The sequence below is a fragment of the Diadema antillarum genome, unplaced genomic scaffold, assembly GCF_040938485.1.
Source record: "Diadema antillarum isolate AM-2024a unplaced genomic scaffold, OU_Dant_1.0 scf00000167, whole genome shotgun sequence".
NCBI lineage: Eukaryota > Metazoa > Echinodermata > Echinoidea > Diadematoida > Diadematidae > Diadema > Diadema antillarum.
Window position 1 is genome coordinate 1,590,971 of NW_027271056.1, and position 23,264 is coordinate 1,614,234.

The following is a 23,264-nucleotide window of genomic DNA, read 5'->3' on the forward strand; positions in this document are numbered from 1 at the left end:
TTGCGATTAAAGGTCAAGAAAAATAAAGAGAATAATAAGAAATTTTTTGCTTCTTTTGACCATAACTTCAAAAATGTACCTTTATATGTAGTGACCAAATATCATTTAAAAGGTTTTATTTTGTACTTTATGACAGAGACCATACTTCAAAATCTTCAAAAATGGACTTATCAGTTTTTGCGAACAAACTCTTCATATAGACAGATGGATAAGTAGATAGGTAGGTGAATATAAGCTACATAGAAAGATGATAGAATGAAAGATAAATAGGTTTGTTGATAAAAAGATATATGGATATAAACTGAGAGGTATGAAGATTGTACTGCATTTTGGAAAAAAATGATAGGTGGATAAATAGGCAGAAAGATATGAAGATACTTAGATATATAAATAGATAGGTTGTATAAGTATACTATATAAGTGGCTATACACACAAATTGATAGCAATAGAAAGATAGATACCATAAGAAAATTAATGGAGGGATAGAGAGATGATCACAATGATACACATACATATTTACATACACACATACATTCACAGAGCAGTGAAATACAGCTAGCATGCAAACAACTCCGCTGCGAGTTATGTCGTGTAGGGGAAAATCCTCAAAACTATAAGCCCATCTATTGTTTCACATTAAACAGACACCTTGTGGTAATGTATACTTTTAATGACAAGAGTTTTCATGCCATGCACAAATCTGTGTCGTGACTTTTGTCACAGTGTTCATATAGTGTGTGTAATGAGAAATACAAATACAGGATAGTACCATGGGAAGCCTACTTCTCTGTTTCAGGTCTGCCCTTTCTGTAATGTTTGTTATCTTTCTTAAATCTTCTCCACAAAATAAAATAATGTAGTGTACACAATCATAGAAATCAACATCATAATCATCATCACTAATATTGTAGTATTATATATCAACAACAGCAGCATCATCACCTTCATTCAATGACATAATGATCTCACTGTGTAAGAAAATCATGGTATCCCACACTCATGATGATCAAACAACAAAATCAAACACGAACCACGAGCATTTCAGGATTCAGTATGCTAACTTCCAGTCTGGTAACTTGCAACAGTGGCTGATGTATGGCAGAAACTAAGCCCAACTGAAAATACACTACAGTATGCCCTACTATAGCATTTTAAGAATTGTATAGCCGAGTCTTGATTATCTTATGTGCTAGGCTGTTGAAGCAAGTTCAGTACAGTCATGTTCTAACTTTTATCAACTTCTCAGTACAGTCAGCAATATCCACTGGAGTCCACAGACAATGTCATTAGTAAACACAGCCACCAAACAATCCCTCCAGCTCAGTGTAATTTGCACAGAACACCCATCAATCACTGCATATAAGTAAGTGGATTTCTTTTAGTGACATTTTATTTTGTTTCAAAATAGCAACATTGCTACAATACATAAATATGGCAGGGTGCCTCTCAAAATGGGCAACCCCTTTTTCTCAACAAATATGTTACATTGTTCGAATAAATAGTTACACGTCGACAAGAATAAATAAGTGTATACACAACTCCATTTACATGATTATCAATACCAAATACCCAGTGGCAATTCTGAGCAAAGCAGAACCCCAGCATATCAAGATAATCCATACGGAAGATTCATGATTTGAATTCTTTGCTAGATAATTTCAGCAACACAACACACGACATGGGACTATTTGCTTCATGAAACTAAAAGCTACCACAACAATCTTTCAAAGACAAAGTAAGTAATATTTCACAGGGAGAAAAAAAAAAATGAAAGTCATTTACATGAATTTCCCCCCTCTTCCTGCCTTATAAAACAAGAGTTGGTTTCAGATATCAATCTCTCTAGGAATTACACAGGTAAATATATGGTGGCCAATGAAAAGTTGTTATTTCTTCAAAACCAACACTAAAAAAAAAATAGCATCACCAAAATTTTATACACATGTCTACATTGAGTAACCTAGAATATCTTTGAAAGTTAGTCCTGTGCAATTATTGCAAGTCATCGGGACTGAGAAATGTCCCCGGCCCTCAGCAAGTTGAACTACGTATCTGAATATTGATCGATCTTGGAACTACAACCACCAGCCCCCCCCCCCCCCCAAAAAAAAAAAAAAAGAAGAGAAGAAGACAAAGAAAAAATTCTGGATATCTGGGATATAGCAATTTGGCCAGATTTTCACCTTCAATGAGGTTGTTGCAATGGGCAAGTTTGATGGTAATTACACAGTATTTGAGAGCTGCACTGCGTTTTGTCAGTCACAAAAATCTATCATCATTTTTTATTTGGCCTGGAAACTATGATTATCAAGAGCATAATTGAAAGGAACATGTCGAAAGTGAAAAGACAGGAAGAGATGAGAAGGAGAGAACAGAATTATGTATTCAGCGAAAATACACACCTCTTTCTGTTTCATTTCTGCGATTGCACATACAAAATAAATACATTTCCCCAATAGTTTCCTTGAAATGTGTACAGAATTCAGCAAACAAACAGACAAACAAAAATATAATTTCATTGAAACAATATTATTCAGCACATTGTGCTTAGCAATCATGAAGTACATCTTGTACATCCAAATGCCAACTGGTGTATAAGATATTGTTGCACTAAACAGAAAATTTCTCTGGGTTTTGTGCAACTGAGTGGTCTGTACAGATGGGAAGCTGATCGTTCCCATAGTTTTGATCTTGAGTAGAATTCTGATGCCATATACGTGTACTAATCATTGTACTGTTCATATATACAGGAAGAAACCATGAAGTGTAAGTAGTACAGTTCTGAATCACTTTCTTCACAATTAATTGCCCTCACATCTCTTCGGTGGCTGCCATTCTAACTTACATTCACTCTGAGTACGTATCTTGCACATAACAGTGACGCGCAATTTTATGTCTGCAGTCTTTACGAATGCGAAGTTGAGACTATCTTTCCAAGCCCACACTTTGCCCCCATCAAGAAGACTACTGACAATCTGTCATGGTCTTACTTAAAAATGTGTGAAGTCCACACTTTGGAAGCATGGATAGATGTACACAATTGATTAAAGATAACCTTCACCCTGTTGGAGATGAGTGAACAGCTGTGGACACTCTCTGTTGCTGTGCAATTTGCTCTCTTGCTGTACAATGATTAATTGAGTCTGTGCACAATCATCGATCCACTTTTTTTTTCTTCTGGTTAATCACATTCTTTATACAATCAGAAGTACAACAATCATGTCATCCAATCATGGTTTCAAATTCCTTTTGTCTCTCAGAATTAAGTAAATGGTGATTAGATAGTAGCGTTTGAAATGTGCACGTTATCTGCATACAATTATTTTGCCATCTCGATAATTTCAGATGAGTAATTTGTTAAGGAGTATCTTCATTACCCATATTTCATTAAGTTATTAACAAGCAAGTAGAGTGTCTACATCCCAGCTGCCTGCTTCTCTTCCAGTCGCCGGATCATAGCTCCAGTGCTCTCCAGCTCCATCTCCTCTGGACCTCCTTGGTCCATATCTTTGCCCTCCTTCAGCTCCATCTCAGCTCCTTCCAGTGGGAGCCCGCCCCCGGCTATGGCCTCTCGCCTGCAGTAGCTGTAGCGATGGTTCATGTGCTGGCTGTAGGAGCCCGAGTGCGAGAACTTCTTCAGACACCGGTCGCACTGGTACGGCTTCTCGCCGCTGTGGAGACGAGAGTGCTCCATCAAGTGGTGTTTGTGCTTGAAAGCCTTCCCGCATTCCTTGCACTGGTGAGGGCGCTTTCCTGCAAATGGGTCCAAGCAAAGAAAAAAAATAAGAACCTATAAACAAATTAGAAACTTTCCTTTAATCACAGAAATCACATTTGCTTCATAAGCCCAAATACAGTATCAGAAATTATTGAAAATTATTGAACATAAAATTCTGCAGGACACATTTGAAATATCAGCTTTAGGGCTAAGCTCAAAGACAAAGCACTGGAGGACAGTGATACAATACAAGATCAATTATTTTGTTTCTCTGCATAAAACTGTTCAAACTTTTGGGCCTATATTGCAACTTGAAAGTAAAAACCTTAAGCCAACAACATAAAAGTCAGCATACGATTATTCTTTACTAAGGAAGTATCTAGAAAAGGAAGAACAATCTGCCACTGTAGTTCACATGAAGATAAAATCAATACTGCATGTCTCAGATAAAGTACAGTGTATCAAAGATATTAACTCTCCTTTCCACATTTTGGACATGATATTTCAATTCTTTTTGTTTGGAGGAGACCTGTATGATTTTCTGCCTGAGCCGTGCCGATAAGTACAACCCCAGGTTAAGGTCATTCTCCATGCTTATCTAAAAAACTTATCCTTGCCTTTGCATTGACAGGAGAAGTGTGAGCTTGAGGGGGGCTTAAGGCTCAAGGTGCTTGACAATCATACAAAATGACTTGCAGTCTGAGAGCCCAAGTGTAGAATGCACAACAAAACAAATCAGACATCTGTTCTTCCTGCTCTTATCATCACTGAGATATCATCTCTTTGTCTACATCCGCGCAGGCGTAGACAAATTCTTGTTTCACTCACTCGTTCTGCAGGCAGCAGTTCACATATTTGATTCAATGTGCCTATTACATTGTAGTGCCACCCTCCTAGAGGGGCCACATAAAAAATTAGCACTCACTGAAAATGCCACACTAGCAATTTTATTTATTTTATTTTCTTTTGGGGGGGGGGGGGGGGTTGTTTATATTTTTCTTTAAAAGTACATCTGATGACTTAAAATATTGCAATTTGTACCTTTTCCATGGAAAACTCTTCAATTGCTAATCTGCCAAATCTTTTTTTTTTTCTTTTTTGGTGTGAGAGCATTCAAGGAATATTCATTTTGATTGATTAGTAACAGAAATTCAGTTAACATTTTGAAAGCCTGCACAGCTGAGACTAATGTACACCTTCAACATGCACAGTCTTCAATCTACACCTGTTCTGTCAGTCTACTATTCCTTGAAAGCCTGAAATGTTACAAAGCTTCAACAAGCCAAGAATTTGACTCACTGAAGGTTAAGCAAATGCAAGGCTTACCCAGTTTAGATTTGTTTTAAAGAGACCAGGCCAATCTAAATTCTACTCTTGAATATTCTATCTTTTGGCTGATGAAAGTCTGAACCTTAAGTTTCTCTAGAGCATGGCTTACTTGGTGTTATGTACCTGAGTGCTCGTAGACATGTCGCAACAGGGAGCTGTGCTTCTGGAAAGTCTTGGGACACTGCGAGCAGGCGTACTGCCCCGACGACGTGCGTGATGGCCTGTCTGACCTGCGCCGACGCCCAGGTCCAATCCCAATGTCACTCAGAGCATCATCGGAGGCTATGTCTGACGAAGCATCAGCTGTTTTGACACAAAGTAACAAAATGAGAATAACATCATCAACCACTTGCAGATTCAAGTTGCTATTCACTTAAAACTATTAATTGTACAAAATGTAACAGCACATTTTATCTTTAAAATAGACCTGTCTCTACATCACATTGACTTTCAAGAATTTAAAGTGGAAATATACATCAATATTTGAAATATCAATCCCCAAGAATTGCAGATTCAAGTTGCTATTCACTCAAAACTAATAATTGTGCAAAATGTACCAGCATATTTCATCTTTAAAATATACCTGCATCTATATCACATTGACTTTCAAGAATTTAATGTGGAAATAAAAATTAACATCTGGAATATCATTCCCCAAGAATTGTGTGGCTGTACATCAATAAAGAAGTTATCATAAAATGTGCTGTAGATATCATTTTTAAATTTCATAACCCTTGTTATAACAAAAGAAAAAGTTTGGTAACCATGCTGCATGCCTATTAAATCAATAAGTTACCAGGTTTGCATAAGTGAAATTTCTGATGTGGAGAAGAAAAGACGAAATATTTGGGTAAAACTCTAGAGAAATGACACTTACTGTGATTTTGATGGATACCAGCTCCATTCAGCATTGCTGGGAGAAAGGGGTTGGTGGTTGCCATGGCTCCAAGATGATGTGCCAGGGTGCTCTGCATGTAGCCAGTTTTAGCTAGAGCACTGTAGACATCTGGAACCTGGAGATGTGGATACAGGGGAGGAGGGGCCGCCGGGTAGTCCACTCCATCAGCAAATCTCATCCTCTTGGGTGGGTAGCTGTTCATGGGCATGTAGGCGTAGAGGGATTCTGGGTAGGAGCGCTTTAGGAGGAAGCTGTTCTCCGACGAAGTTGTGCTGGTGGTGCTCGCAGATGAAGAGGTGGTTGATTTACTTGGGATGGGCGCGGCCACATTGGTGTGTGCTTTGATGCTGTTTTCCAGCACACTGGTGGGTACAGTCTCCGAAGGAGCGTAAGTGGGAGGCAAGAGGTATCCATTGGCGGCAGCTGCAGCGGCTGCAGAGTAGAAAGCTGAGTAGTTCAAGCCGTAAATGAGTTTTGGTGGAATGGAAGATCTGCTAGGAGAGAGAGGAGGAGTTGTCTTCCTCTTAGGCATCGAAAGATCCAGGGGTGAAGTTTCTGTAGCAGTTTTCTCCGGTGAGAGGGATCTTGATGGGGATCTGCTATCTCTATCCATTGACTCTAATCGCCCCGGTGCATTATGCTCAATCCTCGTGTTCACTGTAGTGCTGACATCCATGTTTTTAGTGCTGTGGTACTTATCTTTAGCTAGGTCTTTAGACAGGGAATTATTGCTGCTGTACGGGGAAGCTGGGGGGCTGTCCACATCACCCACCACCTCAGCACTGCTACTGCTGACTGAAGCTGTTTCCAAATCACAGCTCACTTCCTTAGATTTCACCGAAGCCTTCTCAGTTTCAATCACACAAACCCGCGCTATGTCTTTGCTGTGATTTGCTGGTTGAACGACTGACACAGCTGGGGATTGTTTCATTAAGCTGAGACTTTTAAGCGAGGGGTCTGACCCCTCCTCCTCAAGCTTACGTGTGCGCTGAAACCACTTGTTCACAACTTGCATGGGCAGATTGAGTGCTACCGAGATCTTGTCAATTCCGTCCTCCGAGGGCTTAGCCTGCATGGCATAGAATGCACGAAGCGCCTGCTCTTGGGCCTGCGATATAGACTCTAGGCGCTGCAGTATATCATCATTGGACTTGCCCGTTTCGGGGGCAGGGGGAGAGGCTACAGAACTGCATGGGGAATGACTACTTCCTGAAACAGGGCTTGCTTTCGGAGACAGGTGCCTCTCGCTCTCAGCTGGTGACGACAACATCCTCCTCGGATTATCTCGCTCATTCTTATCAGCCTCATTGTCTTTGTCTCCCTGACTCTTCCCTCCGTTGTGCTGGGCTATAAATTGTTGCTGCATCTCGTAGTATCGATCAAGTTTGAAGTTTGCCATGCTCTGCTGCTGCTGTGGCGTGTTGCCGTTAAACAGTTTCATTTTCAGCACATCTTCGTTGAGGTCACAGAGATAACGCTCGTGCTGATGTAGATCAATAGGGCTAAGATACTCACGTCCACAATATTTGCATCCTGTTCTGTCGGGATTAAGGTTTATCGGAGTGGGGAAGCGGGACTCTAAGCAGCGATTGATGGCCTGGGCCTCATGTACTTTCCTCAATGTATAGTCAACAATATCATAGCTCTTCTTTTGCGGATGCATATCGCTCTCACTCAGAAACACTTTGGGCTTTTCAGTTTCTTCTGCTTTCTTTTCGGGCGTGGCTTTTGGCAAGGGGGGAATGGCGGAGAGTTTTTCAAGCTTGAAAGGGCGAATCTCAAAGGGGCTAGCTACCACAGGAGTGTCAGATGACGTTTTTGTCTTCTTCAATTTTGAGATGTCAGTTTTTTGACCATCCTGTTGCTGCTTGCTCACAGTTGATGCCACAATCTGCAAAACTTTCTTGACTGCATCATTTGGAGGTGAGGTCAAGGGTGTCGTGCTGCCGTTTTCCTGCTTCTCCTTGCTTGGGTGACCTTCCACAGAGCCATCTGCATTTGGGATCTTTATGTGGAGAGGGGTCATATAGGCAGTAGCATTGTTCTTGGGCTCTGCGCTGGGTCTACTCTCCCCTTTTTCAATGTCACTGATGGGAGAGCACAAGACAGGGGAAGGAAGGTTGTTGATAACTTTAACAGGAGGTACGCCAACAATTCTTGCTAGCCCCTGCGGCTGCTCCTTCACTGGGGAGCACTTTTTGCTGCTGATGTGCGAACTGTAGGAGCCCGAGTGGGAGAATCTCTTCAGGCAGGTGGGACACTCGTATGGCTTTTCCCCACTGTGGATCCGCAGATGCTCCTTCAAGTGGTGCTTGTATTTAAAGGCTTTGCCGCACTCGCTGCACTTGAATTTTCGGTTGCCAGTGGTGTGTGTGAGCATGTGTCGCTGTAGACGGTAAATGTTCACGAACGCCTTATTGCAGATTTCGCAGACCTGATTGCGTCCAGGCATGTGCGTTGCCATATGACGCTCCAGCTGAGATTTATAGGCAAAGCAGTAGTTGCACTCAGGGCAAGAAAAGTTGTTGAAAGTCTTTTCATGACGATACTTAATGTGCTCTTTCAGGGAGGTCCAGCGCTTGTAGGATCGCTCACAGTAAGGGCAGTCAACAGGCTTTCCGAGCTCACCATCATTCTCAGTTTCATTGTCATTTCCTCCTGTGGGCAAACAGAAAAATACAGAGAGTCAAATCCAGTCATGTTGTCACACCTACAAACAATAAAGCCTTTTCAAATACGAATAAAAACTGTCAAGTTTCACATTTCAAGTGGGGCAGCTTGAACATCTTTTCCCCTTTCACTTTTACCTGTGGTTAACAAGATACTGCAAATTATTTTACTACCAATCAAATTCAATGTTTGAAGCATACTGGCAAGAAAGTTTCACTTTTGCAACCACTTGATTTAAGGCTGGCACTCTTCATTGTCAATCTAAACAAGATTTTCAAGTACCTGTGAAGTCGAGGGTAATTACCTTTCAAAACTTACTTTAACAGCACTATGCTGAATTCAACTTGTGGAGATTCCCTCTACCACTTAAGAGGGTGAAATGAATGTTTTGAGAATGTTTGCATCTTCCAGCATCAAAAACAGTTTAGTTGCAAAGCCATGTAAATTCTTCAAAGTCACCGACTCTCAAAAAGTCAGTCACAATCCCAAAGGGCTTCTGAACCAAACTTGATATTGTGATGTAATATGTCATAATGTGATGATAATTTTTGTGAAGGGCCAACAGTGTGGTACCTGAAATCAATCCACTCATTTTTCATCTGCCAACTGCATCTGTCAGCACCCATAATCCAACAAATGCTCTAATTCAACTAACAAAACGACAGGAACTTGCCACTTAGCCTTTTCCCCCTGTATTTTTTTTTTTGAAAAAAAAAAACTTCATTTCTGTTTGCCCGGCCTCTCTCTGCATCTGTCACATGACACGGTTTATCCCATCCCTTGATCCTTTTGGTGACTACACCGAGGCCAGAGCGATATATATTTTGTCTTTATGTCTCTTTGATTTGTGGCAATAAATGAGATAGGAATCACAGCTAGCATGGGGTGTGCTTTCATTTACAGTTTTTTTTTTCCTTTGTCTATTCATTTTTTAACTTATATGTCTGTGTTCTCACTTCTAACTCCTAACAAAGCAAATACTGAACAAAGCAAAAGAAAAAATGAATGCAGAAAAAAAAAAACAGTCACAACTACTGCACTTTACCGTAGCTGTGAATCAAATGTCATGTTTCTTATCAGAAATGGCAAGTTCATACTACTTTGAGGTATAATGATATATTTTTTTTAAAGTCTGTAATAAAGTGTCAGGGTTCCAAATCAATTAAACTGACATTTTCTGGAAATCAAAATAATGAAGTTCATGTTATGTTAAGCAGAGCATGAAAGGGGAAAAAAGAGGGGAAAAATTAAAACAGAATAGAACATATCCTTGGCTAACAGTTAGTTCACCCACTGCTTTGCAAACATTTCTGGTGACGTTGATTATCCATGGTGTGTCTTGAATTGTCCCCAGTGAAGTGTATCAACTATGCACACAACTTAGTCCATTCATTCAGACTTCAATTCATGTCTTCCCCCTACATGTGCACTGAGCTAGTGTGCAACATTGCTCAATGCATCCACAAGTGGCAAATTTGCATGTCTTCCCCCGAAATCATGATTTGCAACAGCCCAGAGTGTAAACGTGTCCCCTTGCCACAAGAGGATGGGGATTACAAGGGAGAGGCGGAGAACTTGATCCCAATTTGGGGTTAAGGTACTTTGTTTGCAGATCACATCCACCTACTGATATTGATCTCCTTAAAACTAAGGATGCAGGAGATGAATGCAATCAAACAATAATCTATCCCCCCAATCCCTCGCCGAACGTGAGGAATATCTCTCTCCTCGTTCCCTTTCTCTCTCCCTCAGTCTTCCTTGTCTCCCTCCCTCCCTCTCTTCACTCCTCTAAGTCTCCTGTTACGGAAACAGTCATCACACAAAAAAATTGCAGTAACTCCTTCAGGATTTTGTTTGCTTGCTTGTTTTGTTTGTTTCCTTGTGTCTCTGATTGTTTGTTTGTTTGTTTGTTTTGTTTGTTTCCTTGAGTCTCTGATTGTTTGCTTGCTGTCCAGGGTAATGAGATGAGGTATTAAACTTCCATACATGAAGGTTTAATTTTAGCAGTGGGGATAGATTCTATATGAATACTTTGTTGCTTCTTCAATCTCTGCAACAAGAGCCTTTTGATACACCCAGCTAAAAGCAAGATACAGCTTTGTGTGATCTCACCCATTATAGGTATTAATCAAATCAACCTAGACCCTGCCCACTCTGTTACTGCATGTGCACACTTGTGCAATAGGTGTATCCGAATTTGTGTTTGGGTACAAAACAAATGTGTTACTTTGTAAGACTAATATATTGCCATAGAAAAGCAGCTATGACCATCACCTAAGTGGAAGCGGACGTATTTGACAGCACATGATTCATTTGGCATTTGCTCTGAAGGGGAAGGCCCTATTGAACAGATAATATTTCAGTCCCAATGGTAATACAATTACTATATACTGTTTGTACATGACACAATCTACACATTTCATTTTGGGTTATAACTTCAGTAATGCCCCATAGTGCAGACCCATCCCTTAAATAACAGCTGACTGAGTGACTGTTTCCAGCACATAAAGAATGTAAGAGGAAATGAAGCAAACAGAAAAATGTTTCACTGCTTGTTTATGGCTAAATGAGGCAAAATTTGACATCTGCTGGTTTGGACACCAAGCAGCCAAACAAGACTTGATGGAACTTGGGATGCCTTGAATAAGAGAACTCTAACTTTTCTGAAAAAGGCAAGGAATGAGCCATGACCCAGCCAACTTAAAATGTTGACAGAATCTGGATCTGAATACAGAGGCTTAAAAGACGAGTTCACCTTAACATATGTGAGGATTGAGTGAATACTACAATATTGGTAGAACACATCAGTTAAAGTTTGAGGAAAATCTGTTCAAAATTTATGAATTTTTGGGGGTCAATGCTGCCACTGCTGGATGAGAAGACTACTACAGTTTGTGATGTCACATGCACAGAACAATATAAATAATCAAAGAGTACCATAAAATTTCATTTTTTGGGGGTGAAAAGTACTTATCCCTCGACTTGTTACTGACCTATGTTAAAGGTAATAGTATTCCCCCTGCCTTCTTAAATAGGCAAGTCAAGTGCTCTTTTAATATGCGAGAAAAATGGAAACATGTTGAATTTTCTTTACATTTTCTTTATCTCTACGCATATGACACCACACACTGTAGTAGTCTTCTCATCCAGCAATAGCGGCAGCAAAACTTCAAAAAATTAATAACTTATGAACAGATTGTCTGATTTTCCTTAAATTTTCACTGATGTGTTCTATCAATATACCTGCATTCACTCAGCCCACACATTATATATTAAGCTGAACTTGTCCGTTAAACCTGCATTCAGTATCATCCAAAGGTATCCCATAGGTAATAAGCATGCGCAAACAATATTTGACTCTACCTGGACTGTCTGGGTCATCGGTGTCACCATTCACGCCATCCATGTCCTCTACTGGCTCTGGGTAGATAACAGCGGTGTCACTGCGGTTCATGTACTCTTCCAGGTTGATGACACCATCACCACTGATGTCCCCGTTCCTGAGTTGGGGGAGCTGGAGTCCGTTCTTGCGGTGGAAGTCTTTCTCCTCCCCATCATCCATGCTGTCGTCGCTCTCGCTTCTCGTCTTGTCCATCTCCACCTCGTCGACGTCCTCCTCATCCTCTTCGCCCCTGAAGCTGTCCTTGTCGTCCACATCGCTGTCTTCGATGGTGGAACTGTTGCTATGGTAACCATTCTCTGGACTGGGAGAGATGGGGTCATTGCCATCACTCAAATCCCCTGGCGTCATCCCCTTGGGATTTCCATCAATGTCAACTGAAAAAGACAAGAACAGACAAATAGGTTGCCAGTTAAGCAAGTTGCATCACCAGGGAAGTAGACATTATGAACACCTGTATGAGTCATTTTGTGGATTTGTGGATTTATCATACATATCAATTGTCTGAAAGCTGTTCATTTGTCATATGTCAAGTCATACAACTGCTAACAACTTTTGTTATGTATGATCAGTATGCACTCAGAAGTACATGGCATATTTTCATAGTACGGTTTGTAAGAGTTTTGTAATTGAGAGAATTTATCCAATAGGGATACTTCTTTGTAAGATTAATATTTTAAAAAAATAGAGAACAACAACTCTTGGTGACCAAGACCTGATATTCTCTTATTCTGCATTTTTGCTTACAATGCATAGTTATGATAATGAATGTACTGTGAGTAAGATCTCACACAAATTTGATCAAACTAGGCACTTTTCATTTAAAAAAAAGTGGTCACAGCATTTACATTGGAGATACAGTACCTTCAGTAGATGTTGAATAGCAGCCATATATCCAATAATGGCTGAATTACTTCCTTCATGGAAGGAGTTGTCATCTCTCTAAACTTCTCACAATTTTCACAAGACACACAGATCTAAATACTGTACAACCATTCAAATGCCTGAAAATGGAGAGTGGTATAAAATACCTTGCTTCATACTGCCTCCAACTTCCCAGGCATATCATAGCACGATATGCTGTTCAAAATACAGGCAACTTCAGACTTTATCAACTTCACAAACTGCTGCTTTGATTCCCTTGACTTTTTATCATTGAATTCGACCTCTCTGTAGCTGCAGTATGTTCTGATTCAAAACACACACACAAAAAGCTTGTTTTATTTAGACTGTATGATATCACATAGCCACATCATCTTTACCAGTATAACAGTATATCCCAAGGTAAATGCTTTGTTATACCAATCAAACCAGATATGAAACACTCAGATCAACATTTGCACCCAACTGCATAAATGACCCTTTCTGAAGAACATAAACTTATACACAGACCTGTGAAGAAAACAGTACATGGAATACAGGACCATGTGTCGTGCTGATAATAACAGAAAATCAGAGCTACCAAGTCTCACGCATTCTGCGTGAGACTCAAGCATTTCGGGGCAATCTCACGATCTCACGCATGGCACCCATTTTTCTCACGCATCGGGCGAAGTCTGCAACTTGGGCCTATAATAATGAGTATAGCTCAAAAGATTAAAGTGATAGTTGCAAATGAAGGTATATTTCCCTTTTGTCTTTCAAAATAAGTAAAAAATAGTCACTTAAGTATGCACCTGATCGCACCATTAAGAGCTAAAAATTGAAAAAGCTCCCTACCATGGGAGACCACGGGAAAAACCCTCCCACACCCTCGCTCGCGCGCACATTCGCATGCCGAGATGCCAAGTCATGAAAATCTCACTCATAAAATTTTTTTGAACTTGGCATCCCTGGAAAATAGACATAAATCTTTTGTCTTTGCCTGTGATCAGGCATTCACAGAGAACGCAACTACCACAGCAAAATAAACTGAACATAATCGACATGCAAAAAAGAGACAAGCCGAAACTAAATGTGTCGTGCTGAGGGGATGGGTTGACAGGAATGTCGTGTTCTCACCTGACGCACGCATCAAGCGTGTGTATTGGATGTAATGATACTTCATCACCATAACACTGCTAGTTACTGGATCACCACGAGAAATCACTCAAAGATATCACAAACTGCTCCTATGATATCTGGAAGCCATTGATTTTTTTCTCCGCAAAACCTCCAAACGAAGGCTTTTTGGTGATAAAAATCACGAGGTTGGCACAAAGTTATTGTTTAATGATTCAAGAAAGCCGAGGCTGTGCTGTATCAAAGATTCCACACGCTGAGAAAAGTTTGAAGATCAGTCAAATTTTACTTCGTCCACACATGGCTGGCGATGGGATAACTTCAGTCGAATGTTGGAATTCCGTGAGAGGAGTGTGGGAAAAAAATATTTAGTGACACAAATAGATGAACACACTCAAAGTTGGCGGAGGGAGAAATAGAGGCACTTGTCGAAGGCTCGGCCCTTGCTCCCCTAATGGGTGGCGCTTGTTGGACAAGAGACAAGATAAATAGAGCAGCGTGGTTGTTGTCGCGGCGGTAACTTGAGGACAGACCGAGGAGGGAGTTGTGAGGGCTCTCTGCGAGGCAGAGACAGAAAGTCTGGAGGTTTTGTCCTCGAGTACAAGAGGTGAACAAAGGCCATTCAACGGCGCTATTAAAAGGCGGAGGTGATCACTTGTCTCCAAAAGATGAGCTCGCTTCTTGTGGACCACCTCTCGAAAACTGATTAAAAGCAGTCAGTCATGCACGGCAAGTACTATCTCCTCCGACATGGACTTTGAAAGAGATCCGGGCAAGCGGATCAGTGTAGGTTAGGTGTGCGCAATAATGACAGTTCTTGAAGGTACTCGATTCCGTAAAATAACAAGGACAATCATTATACCAGCTCAGCTCATCCAACCGTAGAGTGTCTCGTAGAAAGTCAATTGGAATTCTGCTATGGAAGTTTGCTGACGCAAACAATAGGCGAATGTGGGTGAAAATTTTGATTGAGTGAGAAAGCGCGATAAGAAGAAAAAAAGGAAGAAGAAAAAGAAGAAGAAGAAAAGGACAACAACGCCATACATGTTCCACTAAAGCCTCGTTGCCGGCTTCTGCTCCGGCGATACTGCACACCTACATAATATCGAGCAATTTTTCACAGTCAATTCTTCTCGCTTCTTTTCAACAATGTCTTTTAAAAATATTGTTAGCCAACCCCCAAAGTGTTAATAGAGAACAGGGGAAGGGAGAAAGAGAGAACCTGTTTGTCATGCCTTCAGCCCCCGGAAACAATGGGGCAAAATTCGCCGGCTCCAGACCACTGCCTGTCGACAAAGCACCTGCGCACACAGGCAGGCGGAGCGGAGAAAAGACCCACCTTGCACGGCGGCGCCACGGAGTCTGAGTGGCCAGCCCGGGTCCCATTCAGCCGTCTGCTCCCAGCCCCATGCCTCATGAATTATTAACCTGATTAGGTCTAACACCTGACTGCTTCGACAAAGGCAGCGCCATTAGCCGTCACATGCGAGCGCAAGCATTGTGGGCAGGTGATTGAGTTGAATTTTATCTCTCTCCCTCCCTCTCTCTCTCACTCTGACTCTTGAGTCTATTTCAAGTATTCTCCCTTACTATTTTTTCCTCTTTCATTGCTCTTTATATCTCTCAAATTTGTCAGCTCTAGCCAAGCGAGGATGACAATAATCAAACAAGGTTGTCCGATTCGTACAAACGACAAGACTATCCCCTTCATAGTCCCAAATCTATTGGCAGAACGACCACTGACAGAAAAACAGACATATGTGTCTGAGAAATTCTGCGACATCCTGCTGGTGACATCAATGCCATGACAAATCTTCAAAATTTACATGTCACGCTATCATATCACACGAGGATAATTTTCTTGGCAGTGTACCTGTTATCTATTTTCTCTAGCACATTCTAGATTACGGCATCATACATATATAAATGACTAATTGTAATAATTCACGGACGAATATTGGCACAATTAATGCATGTCTCTTCCTTTACCCAGACTTCCGCTTGTTGAGTTTTTCTAATGATGGCGGACGCAAGACTAAAATTCAAGGTGACGAAAATATAGATATGGACAGGATCATCCAACAGAATCTGAAAGCAAGGATTGATAGAACAAGGAACACTCACGACAGATTTGATGACTTGTATTACACTTTTTCAATCCCGCGAAAAACAGCCAGGCGATTTTGTAGTTTTCCTGTCTCTGTGTACATTGTAAACAAGATAACCAAACACGATTGCCTACGGTAGGATTTCCCAGTCCACGCGGCGCCACGTTTCCATGGCAGCAAGCCACTCCCACCACTAGATAAACTGCGGAAGCCCGTGCTGCATTCCCAGAGGATGTGTGAGTTTCAACGCACGGGCGACCGACAGGCCCAAATATTTAGCGTTGGTTACCTGTTGCAAAGTGACAAGCCGAGGAGACGCTGTTTCTACATGTCATATTGATATCGTTTACATCGGAATGTTTGGGGAAAATCATAACCAAGTGTCTCAAATTGAAATGAAAATAAACCTTCTTAAAATGAAATGATCATCATCGCCAGTTTCCTGACCGATCATGATTTGTTTATCTTCAAGTACTCTTTTAATTGTCATAATAACAAGGAAGTGCTCTCCGGTTGTATTTTAATAACACTGGAACAGGTGCATTAGAATTTCTCAAAATACCGATGCTACGAAAGAATGAAATTCACTCAGAATACTGAGAATGTCTCTAATCCTCCCGAAAGCGACACACCCAAGCAATTTGATGCTCAGAATCTTCTCACGTTCACCTATAATCTATACCTCATCGGGGGTATAGGAATATGCACAAATAGGTATTATTCTCCTGTGCGACACTACCTCTTTTCATAACAATTTTCTAGGTGCTCTCTTCTTTTCTACAAGGATTAATACATTGACTTCAGCATCCTGCTTCGTCCAAGAAAAAGACAACAACAAAAAGCCATTAATTTAGCACAGGTACTTGCTTGTAATCGCATCACCAAGTGCAGTGTCTTTGTTTGGGACACTAAGACAGAAGGCGTTGAGTAATCTGGGGGCTCTTTACGCTTGATATACGGATTAGTGACGACGTAAATGACTCGCCAGGTTAATTGAGTCCCTGGACAAGTCTAGTCCTGATTGACAGGTGTGAAGAAACAAGGAATGTCGTGAAACTGTTGGTATTTGGGTCTGGGTCCGGGCAAGGAAAAAAAAAAGGAACAACTCCTGAACAACATGAACAACAATTCTCTTTAAATTCACTGCGGATTAACGTGAACTTCAATTGTCACTTAATACGCTACAGGTGTTGCCAGCTATAAATACGTTCATACTTTTCTCCACATTACTTCTTCCCCCTACTCCAAACTCAGGCAATTTGTGGATTGTTGTCGATACCGACTGCATAATATGTCATCATAATTATGATGATATGGTATCTAATAATCACATAGCATTGGAGACAGGTGCAGCAACAAACAGACCAGTTCTGTCATGTATTCAGATTTATGCACGCTTTGTTCACAAAAATTGCCCATAACAACCACAAGGCTTGCCCAACATAGCAACAACTAAATGATACCTTCCTATGGAACTTCATGGGAGGGAAGAGGTGATTGAAAATGCTTCGTTACTAGGCTGTGAGAAAAGAAACATCCATAAGTGGTAATACATTACAGACACGGTCTATTTGGTAATGGGAGTAAAGATCGTGATGCTGTTCGCATTCTTCTCCCGATTGTATTCATGGTGGAATCCCTGAGATGACACATTACACGCATACCACAGGTGCATCAACACCTGGGTTCGAAGGTATTTTCAAAGGGTTAAAGAACACAATCCCTGCATCTCAACGATGGACAATTTACGACCGCGATGAGCGACGTAACCTGCGAACCTTATCAACCCGACTATGTGCTGAATGGAAGTACCGCGAGTCACAGCATACAGCAAATGCTCCCGAGATAATGTTCTGAAAAGGTGCCCATGTATTTCATAGGATCAGCGATGATTGCCCAACTTTCACTCGATCACAAATTCTTGACCTAGTTTTAAGGCCCCCCCCCCAAAAAAAAAAAAAAAATAAAACTAATACTCATGTTCCTTTGATGAACTTGAAGTTGCTTGTCATACACACCTAAGATGATCGGCCTGACCATAACAGTCACTGTCAAAACGCTCAATTGGCAAAAATGGTTCGAAAGATGAATAATGATACGACTGTGTTAACAAACCATGCCTCAAAACAGATTTTCAGGTTTTCGATCGCAAACATAGTCTAGTTATCAATTAAAAGCGTATGCCTCATCACGAAACACAGTACGATTGTCATTCAGAGCTGAGAAATGCAGCACGAGATACAAAGATTTACCTTTCCTAGTGCCTAGCGGGACTCACTTTGTGCTGGTACACCTGGATTATTTGAGAAATATTAACAATAGCCAGCTGGCGCCGAGGTGTCGCCTGCCGAGAATCAATATGCGACTCGGCGCCGCCTGGAGTCGAGAGAATTACAGCCCTGCCCGCCTAAGTGTCCCCCGTCACCGGAGCAAGATCGAGTTGAGTAAAACGCGTACAGTCTCAGAGAACATACCGCTGAAATGTCATGCTTTGTAACCGACACCAGTTCAGCGACGATGTTCTTTCTCGATCGAACGTAATGTCCTTGTTACAGAAACACACATTGTATAGTATTGAGATAACTATACAGAAGGAAAAGAAATAATCATCTATTGTATACAACTGTTTAAAGGGCTAAGGTAAGCTTGCATTGGCTCATACATGGTCCATGGAAATGTCGTATCTAAATCGGCGTTTACTTGTCGTAAACGTCGAAATGGAGTGAAAAATATGTAGCCGTACAGCTTAGAAGTATATGCTTTTCAATAACAGTTTTCTTTCGACATAACGAATTTGTGTTTGTGCACGGGAGTGATTATGATATCTGAATCTTTCTGTGCTCGTCTCCAAATGTATCATCTTCGCATATTATGAAGAGTGTTTTTCTATTCATGTCACAAACGGCATTTCTAAGTGAAGAATGACCTTTCTATTTCTTATATTATTCTGTAACCTGTCACAACACATCGTCCGTGACGCGATAATGAGGACGAGACAAAAGGAACAACTACCGTCAGATATTACATATTGTACATGCTTGGCGGCGGCGTGACCTTTTTTACGCGTCCTTTTATGGCACGCGTCAGGTCGAGTACGAGTAGGATACTTTTTAATCCCCTACACAGCATCCCAGGTGATTCTGGCTCCACGATTCCATCTGCAGAAATGAACGAGCGACTGGCAGGCGGGCACGGTGCAACGAGTATACATTGTAAATACATACACACAAGTGCGCTTTGTGGCAGCTTGCTCGTCTCGCGTCGAGTGTTTTTTCTTTCCCTTTTTCATTTTTCCCCTTCTTTTTTTGATCGGAATTTCATATTGTTAGTGCAGGAGATGGCACGGTATGATAACTAGTCTGAGTATACAATAAACATAGCTTTTAATGCGCTCACTGAAGGCAGAAATAACAAATGTCATCCGAGATGCCATGGGAGAATTTAATCTACAGGGGTTGAGAAGTGCTGTCACTAATGATTAAGTACTCATCAAGGCGAAAATACATGGATGTTTCTCTTCAATTAAATTCAGTACACTCAATTATTCAAATTGGAAAGAATACAAGAACCCTTTCGGCTAGTGGATAGAGCAGTGCGAGGCGTCATCACATTATCCACACATTATCTTAAAAGTAAATGTTAACCATTATTGCACCATGGAGCTACGTATGATCGCACATTAGGTCAAGTAAACATTAATTAGCTGCAAGAAAAATGTATGCATAGACGATTTGAGGCTGTATAATACAATTATAAAGAGTTCAGTTTCATGTCAAAAGCTGCGGATTGTAGTTGCCTGGTGTGTCAAAATTGCAAATGTATTTTCGCTCTGCAGCAGATGCAATCTATGTCGTTCTTTTGGAGGTCTTTCCTGACCAAATAAACTTTCCAAAGGATTCTGCCAGGGGGTTTTCCACCACAATACGCATTTCCGTCACGGATCCTGTATCACACCTCATCAAGATGATGCTGGGCAGTCATCTTTTTTAAAAAACTCTAATCGACTATTTTTCTCCCAAGAGTTTGATATAAATACCAGCTAATTTCATGGCACACAATAGTCGAAAGCAAGGATCTACTGTTGATGTTGCTCGACGTTTGTGCCGCTTCTATTCAGAAAGTAGGCCCTTACACTACACTGTAATTCAAACCGATAATTTACTTCAGTCGTAATTATGTCTTTCCTCCATCTATAATATGATAATACAAGGTTGCATACAAAGCAAACATTCATCTTTCTCCTTTTCTCAAGTTAAGTGAAAACTTAAGTTGTAAATGACGTAACTGTAGGACACGGCAATGACATGTACCAGTAATACTGCGACCCAAGGAAGGATGCGAGTCCTTTAAAAATAATGCGCCGGACCGAGCGGTTCAATACTTTTTGAAGACATATTTCGGCTGACGTCGCCTGTGGTAAATTAACAGCTCAAGATCGACCTTCTGACGAATACTTGGAAGGCTTAGGTGTTGTGAGACTCTTCAAAGGCTGTGGCGGAAAAGTGCGCACCCTTGTCCTTCGTGAATGAGGCTGAACGTGGTCTTTAAAATTGCGCGAACCCCGCTGAACGGGATATGTGTGAATCGCTTCATCAGCTAGCAATCAGAACGGTGGCGCCAGTGCATAGTCTACGAATCCAGACAGCCTTTATGCCGACTTCCCCAAGAAGTGGTCGCTTTGTGCTTTGGTCGTGCAGTTTATACATCCACATTCACTCGACAAGATGTTACAACTTGACAGGAACTGTCGTGAATCAAAATGATCTAGTTTTGACGCAATGTTCTAGAATAATCAAAGGGGAAAAAATCATAAAGTCCCAAACAGGTGATTTGCAAGTGCCCCTTGCAGCGAAATGCACCGCCAAAACATATCGGAAGTTGGACATTTTACTGATCTATTCATTTGCACATTGGTTCTATGGTATCGTATTCACAATCACTACTGTCACAGGTGACGATATTCGTTAATCAACACCAGAGCAATATGATGGAATTCTGAATTTGTTGTTGGTAAATTCAGCAGAAAATCCCTTCCCCGAGCCAGGCGAACACAGTGCTTTCCAACTGAATTAATTCGTCATTAGGGCGTAACTCGGACAATTATTTATCATTGTGATTCCTCACGTCATTACCGATATGCTGTGTCTCTTTTTTCAACACACACGCAGAGACACAGAAATATGTATGTATGTATGTATGTATGTATGCATGTATGTATGTATGTATGTTTGATGCATGTATATACATACATACATACATACATCTCTGTCAATTTCTCTATTGCAGCTGGTAATGCGAATACTATCCCACATGATTCAAAGTTCCTCAATGACTTCCTGGTTTGGGCATACGGCCCGAAATATGGCTTGTTTATGCTCAATAGTGTCATATTGGGTTCAATCTAAATTTAGCCAGCCAGGCCCGAAGTCGTCTTGGGCTGCCTCTCGGCTGCTGAAATACAGGAAGCGCCAAGCAAGGCTCCCAAACACACGAAATGGTGGTATTTAGATCCAATATTTCCTGTCTTCGGGACATCCTACGTACATGTCAGGAGCTAGACGTTTGTGACAGAGGAGACGGGCTTACACCTGACACGTCTCAAGACCTTTTGCATATCAGGGTATACACACAGGAAAAACAGCATCCACCCCCTCCATTTAGCAGTCCGGCACTGCCAACACTATACAGAGAAAGTAAACTGTTGAAAAGCAGCGATGTCATGTGGTAAAACACTCTGAGAACATTGTTAGTCAGCTTCAATAGACAAGTCACGAAGATAACATTGCATGAAATCATTCAATATATGGACCCATTCTGACCTGCAACTCATACATATCAGGCCCTTTCATGTTAGAGTAACTGGACGATGCCGTGATTTCTCACTCTCAACATAGTCAGATAGTTTAACGTGATTCTTGAACCAATCTGTATCTTTTGACCAAGATTGTTGGATATTGGAAAAGCCCTGAAAAGGCAGGCTTCAACCTTTCATTCAATCAAGGCTCTTTAATATCTTAATTTGGAATAAAATCGGGAAAGAAAAATGTCTGAATTGGGAAGTGTTACCAATAAAAAAAAGAGGCAGCATTGATGAATTGATGGTTTAAAAGTGACAACCTTTATTTCATTTCATACTGCAATAATATCATCATTCGCAGTCTTGAGACGACGACTTTTGCCATTAAACCGTTTTTGGTTTTTATTTAAATGTTACGGTTCGGTACCGAAAACAGCAAGCCCACCCCCACCCTCATCGCTTTTGCGACACACGAATGAAATCCCGCTACACTTCTGTGATTACAGGCTTCCCCTATTTTTACTGATGGCGCTATCGACCATTACCAAGTTACACGTTTCTTAATTTGCTTTTGAATGGCCTTATCCTCTTGAGTGCTGAGTTCTGCTGTCAGGGGATACAGATACATGAGTTACTGCGAGTCTGAGACATTAAAACTTTGGCACTTGGTAAAACCAAATTGTCGTGTACGCGACATTTTCCGTAAATATCTATAAAAAATCATTATGATCAAATTAGAAAGTAAAGACTCAGGTTTGTTGGTTTTAATATATTCTATTTCTGCCCAACTATTTCGTTTGATATGGAGAGAACATTTCGCGACATGGAACCATGTACAGCCAATCATTCGTTTAGAACGGGGCAATCGGTTTCGTGCATTTAAAGGCGCTGGGTGACAGTGATAATGACAATATTAAATGTCCAGTGACATGAATTTATGTTGACAAGCCACGACGAACGATTTGTTGAGCTCACAACTGGAGATATAGGCTTATAACGGGGACTCGATGCCGTCTGTGGCGTCGATGATATCTCATGACTGTATTGTACCTTTCTCGATGGGTATTGATTTCATGCAGGCTAGACAGACATCCGGGAGATTCAAATTTCTCCCGGCCAGACGATGTCATACTCGCAGAAGTTTTTTTTTTTTCCCAACGCGAATTTCCACCGCCACTTGCTGTCAGTGGGATGACAACATCATTTTACAGTTGCGAGTAAACTTGGACATTTGAGTTTCAACTTTTCCAACCACACGTCAATAATCTAAACATTATTCATCGAAACACTATTAACCTGTGTCTCGTCTCTAATTCATTTCAGTTTTAGCGGAAAGTATCAA

The 23,264-nt window shown here is 41.0% G+C and overlaps 1 protein-coding gene across 3 annotated transcripts in view; it reads right to left on the reverse strand.

The window, feature by feature from the left end:
* Window positions 1–3,391: 3,391 nt before the first annotated feature.
* Window positions 3,392–23,264, reverse strand: part of LOC139722531 (zinc finger E-box-binding homeobox 1-like) — a 40,241-nt gene continuing 20,368 nt past the window's right edge. The window contains exons 1-5 of one of the 3 annotated variants that reach the window (XM_071633819.1): window positions 14,018–14,415; window positions 11,980–12,393; window positions 5,926–8,604; window positions 5,172–5,351; window positions 3,392–3,754 (exon numbers count right to left, since the gene is read on the reverse strand). In XM_071633819.1, coding sequence (XP_071489920.1) covers window positions 3,417–3,754; window positions 5,172–5,351; window positions 5,926–8,604; window positions 11,980–12,393; window positions 14,018–14,069 — 3,663 coding nt within the window. In that variant the 5' untranslated portion in view covers window positions 14,070–14,415 and the 3' untranslated portion in view covers window positions 3,392–3,416. Of the gene's footprint in view, window positions 3,755–5,157; window positions 5,352–5,925; window positions 8,605–11,979; window positions 12,394–14,017; window positions 14,416–23,264 lie in introns of those variants that run through there. The other 2 variants (XM_071633818.1, XM_071633820.1) reach the window with 2 other exon arrangements.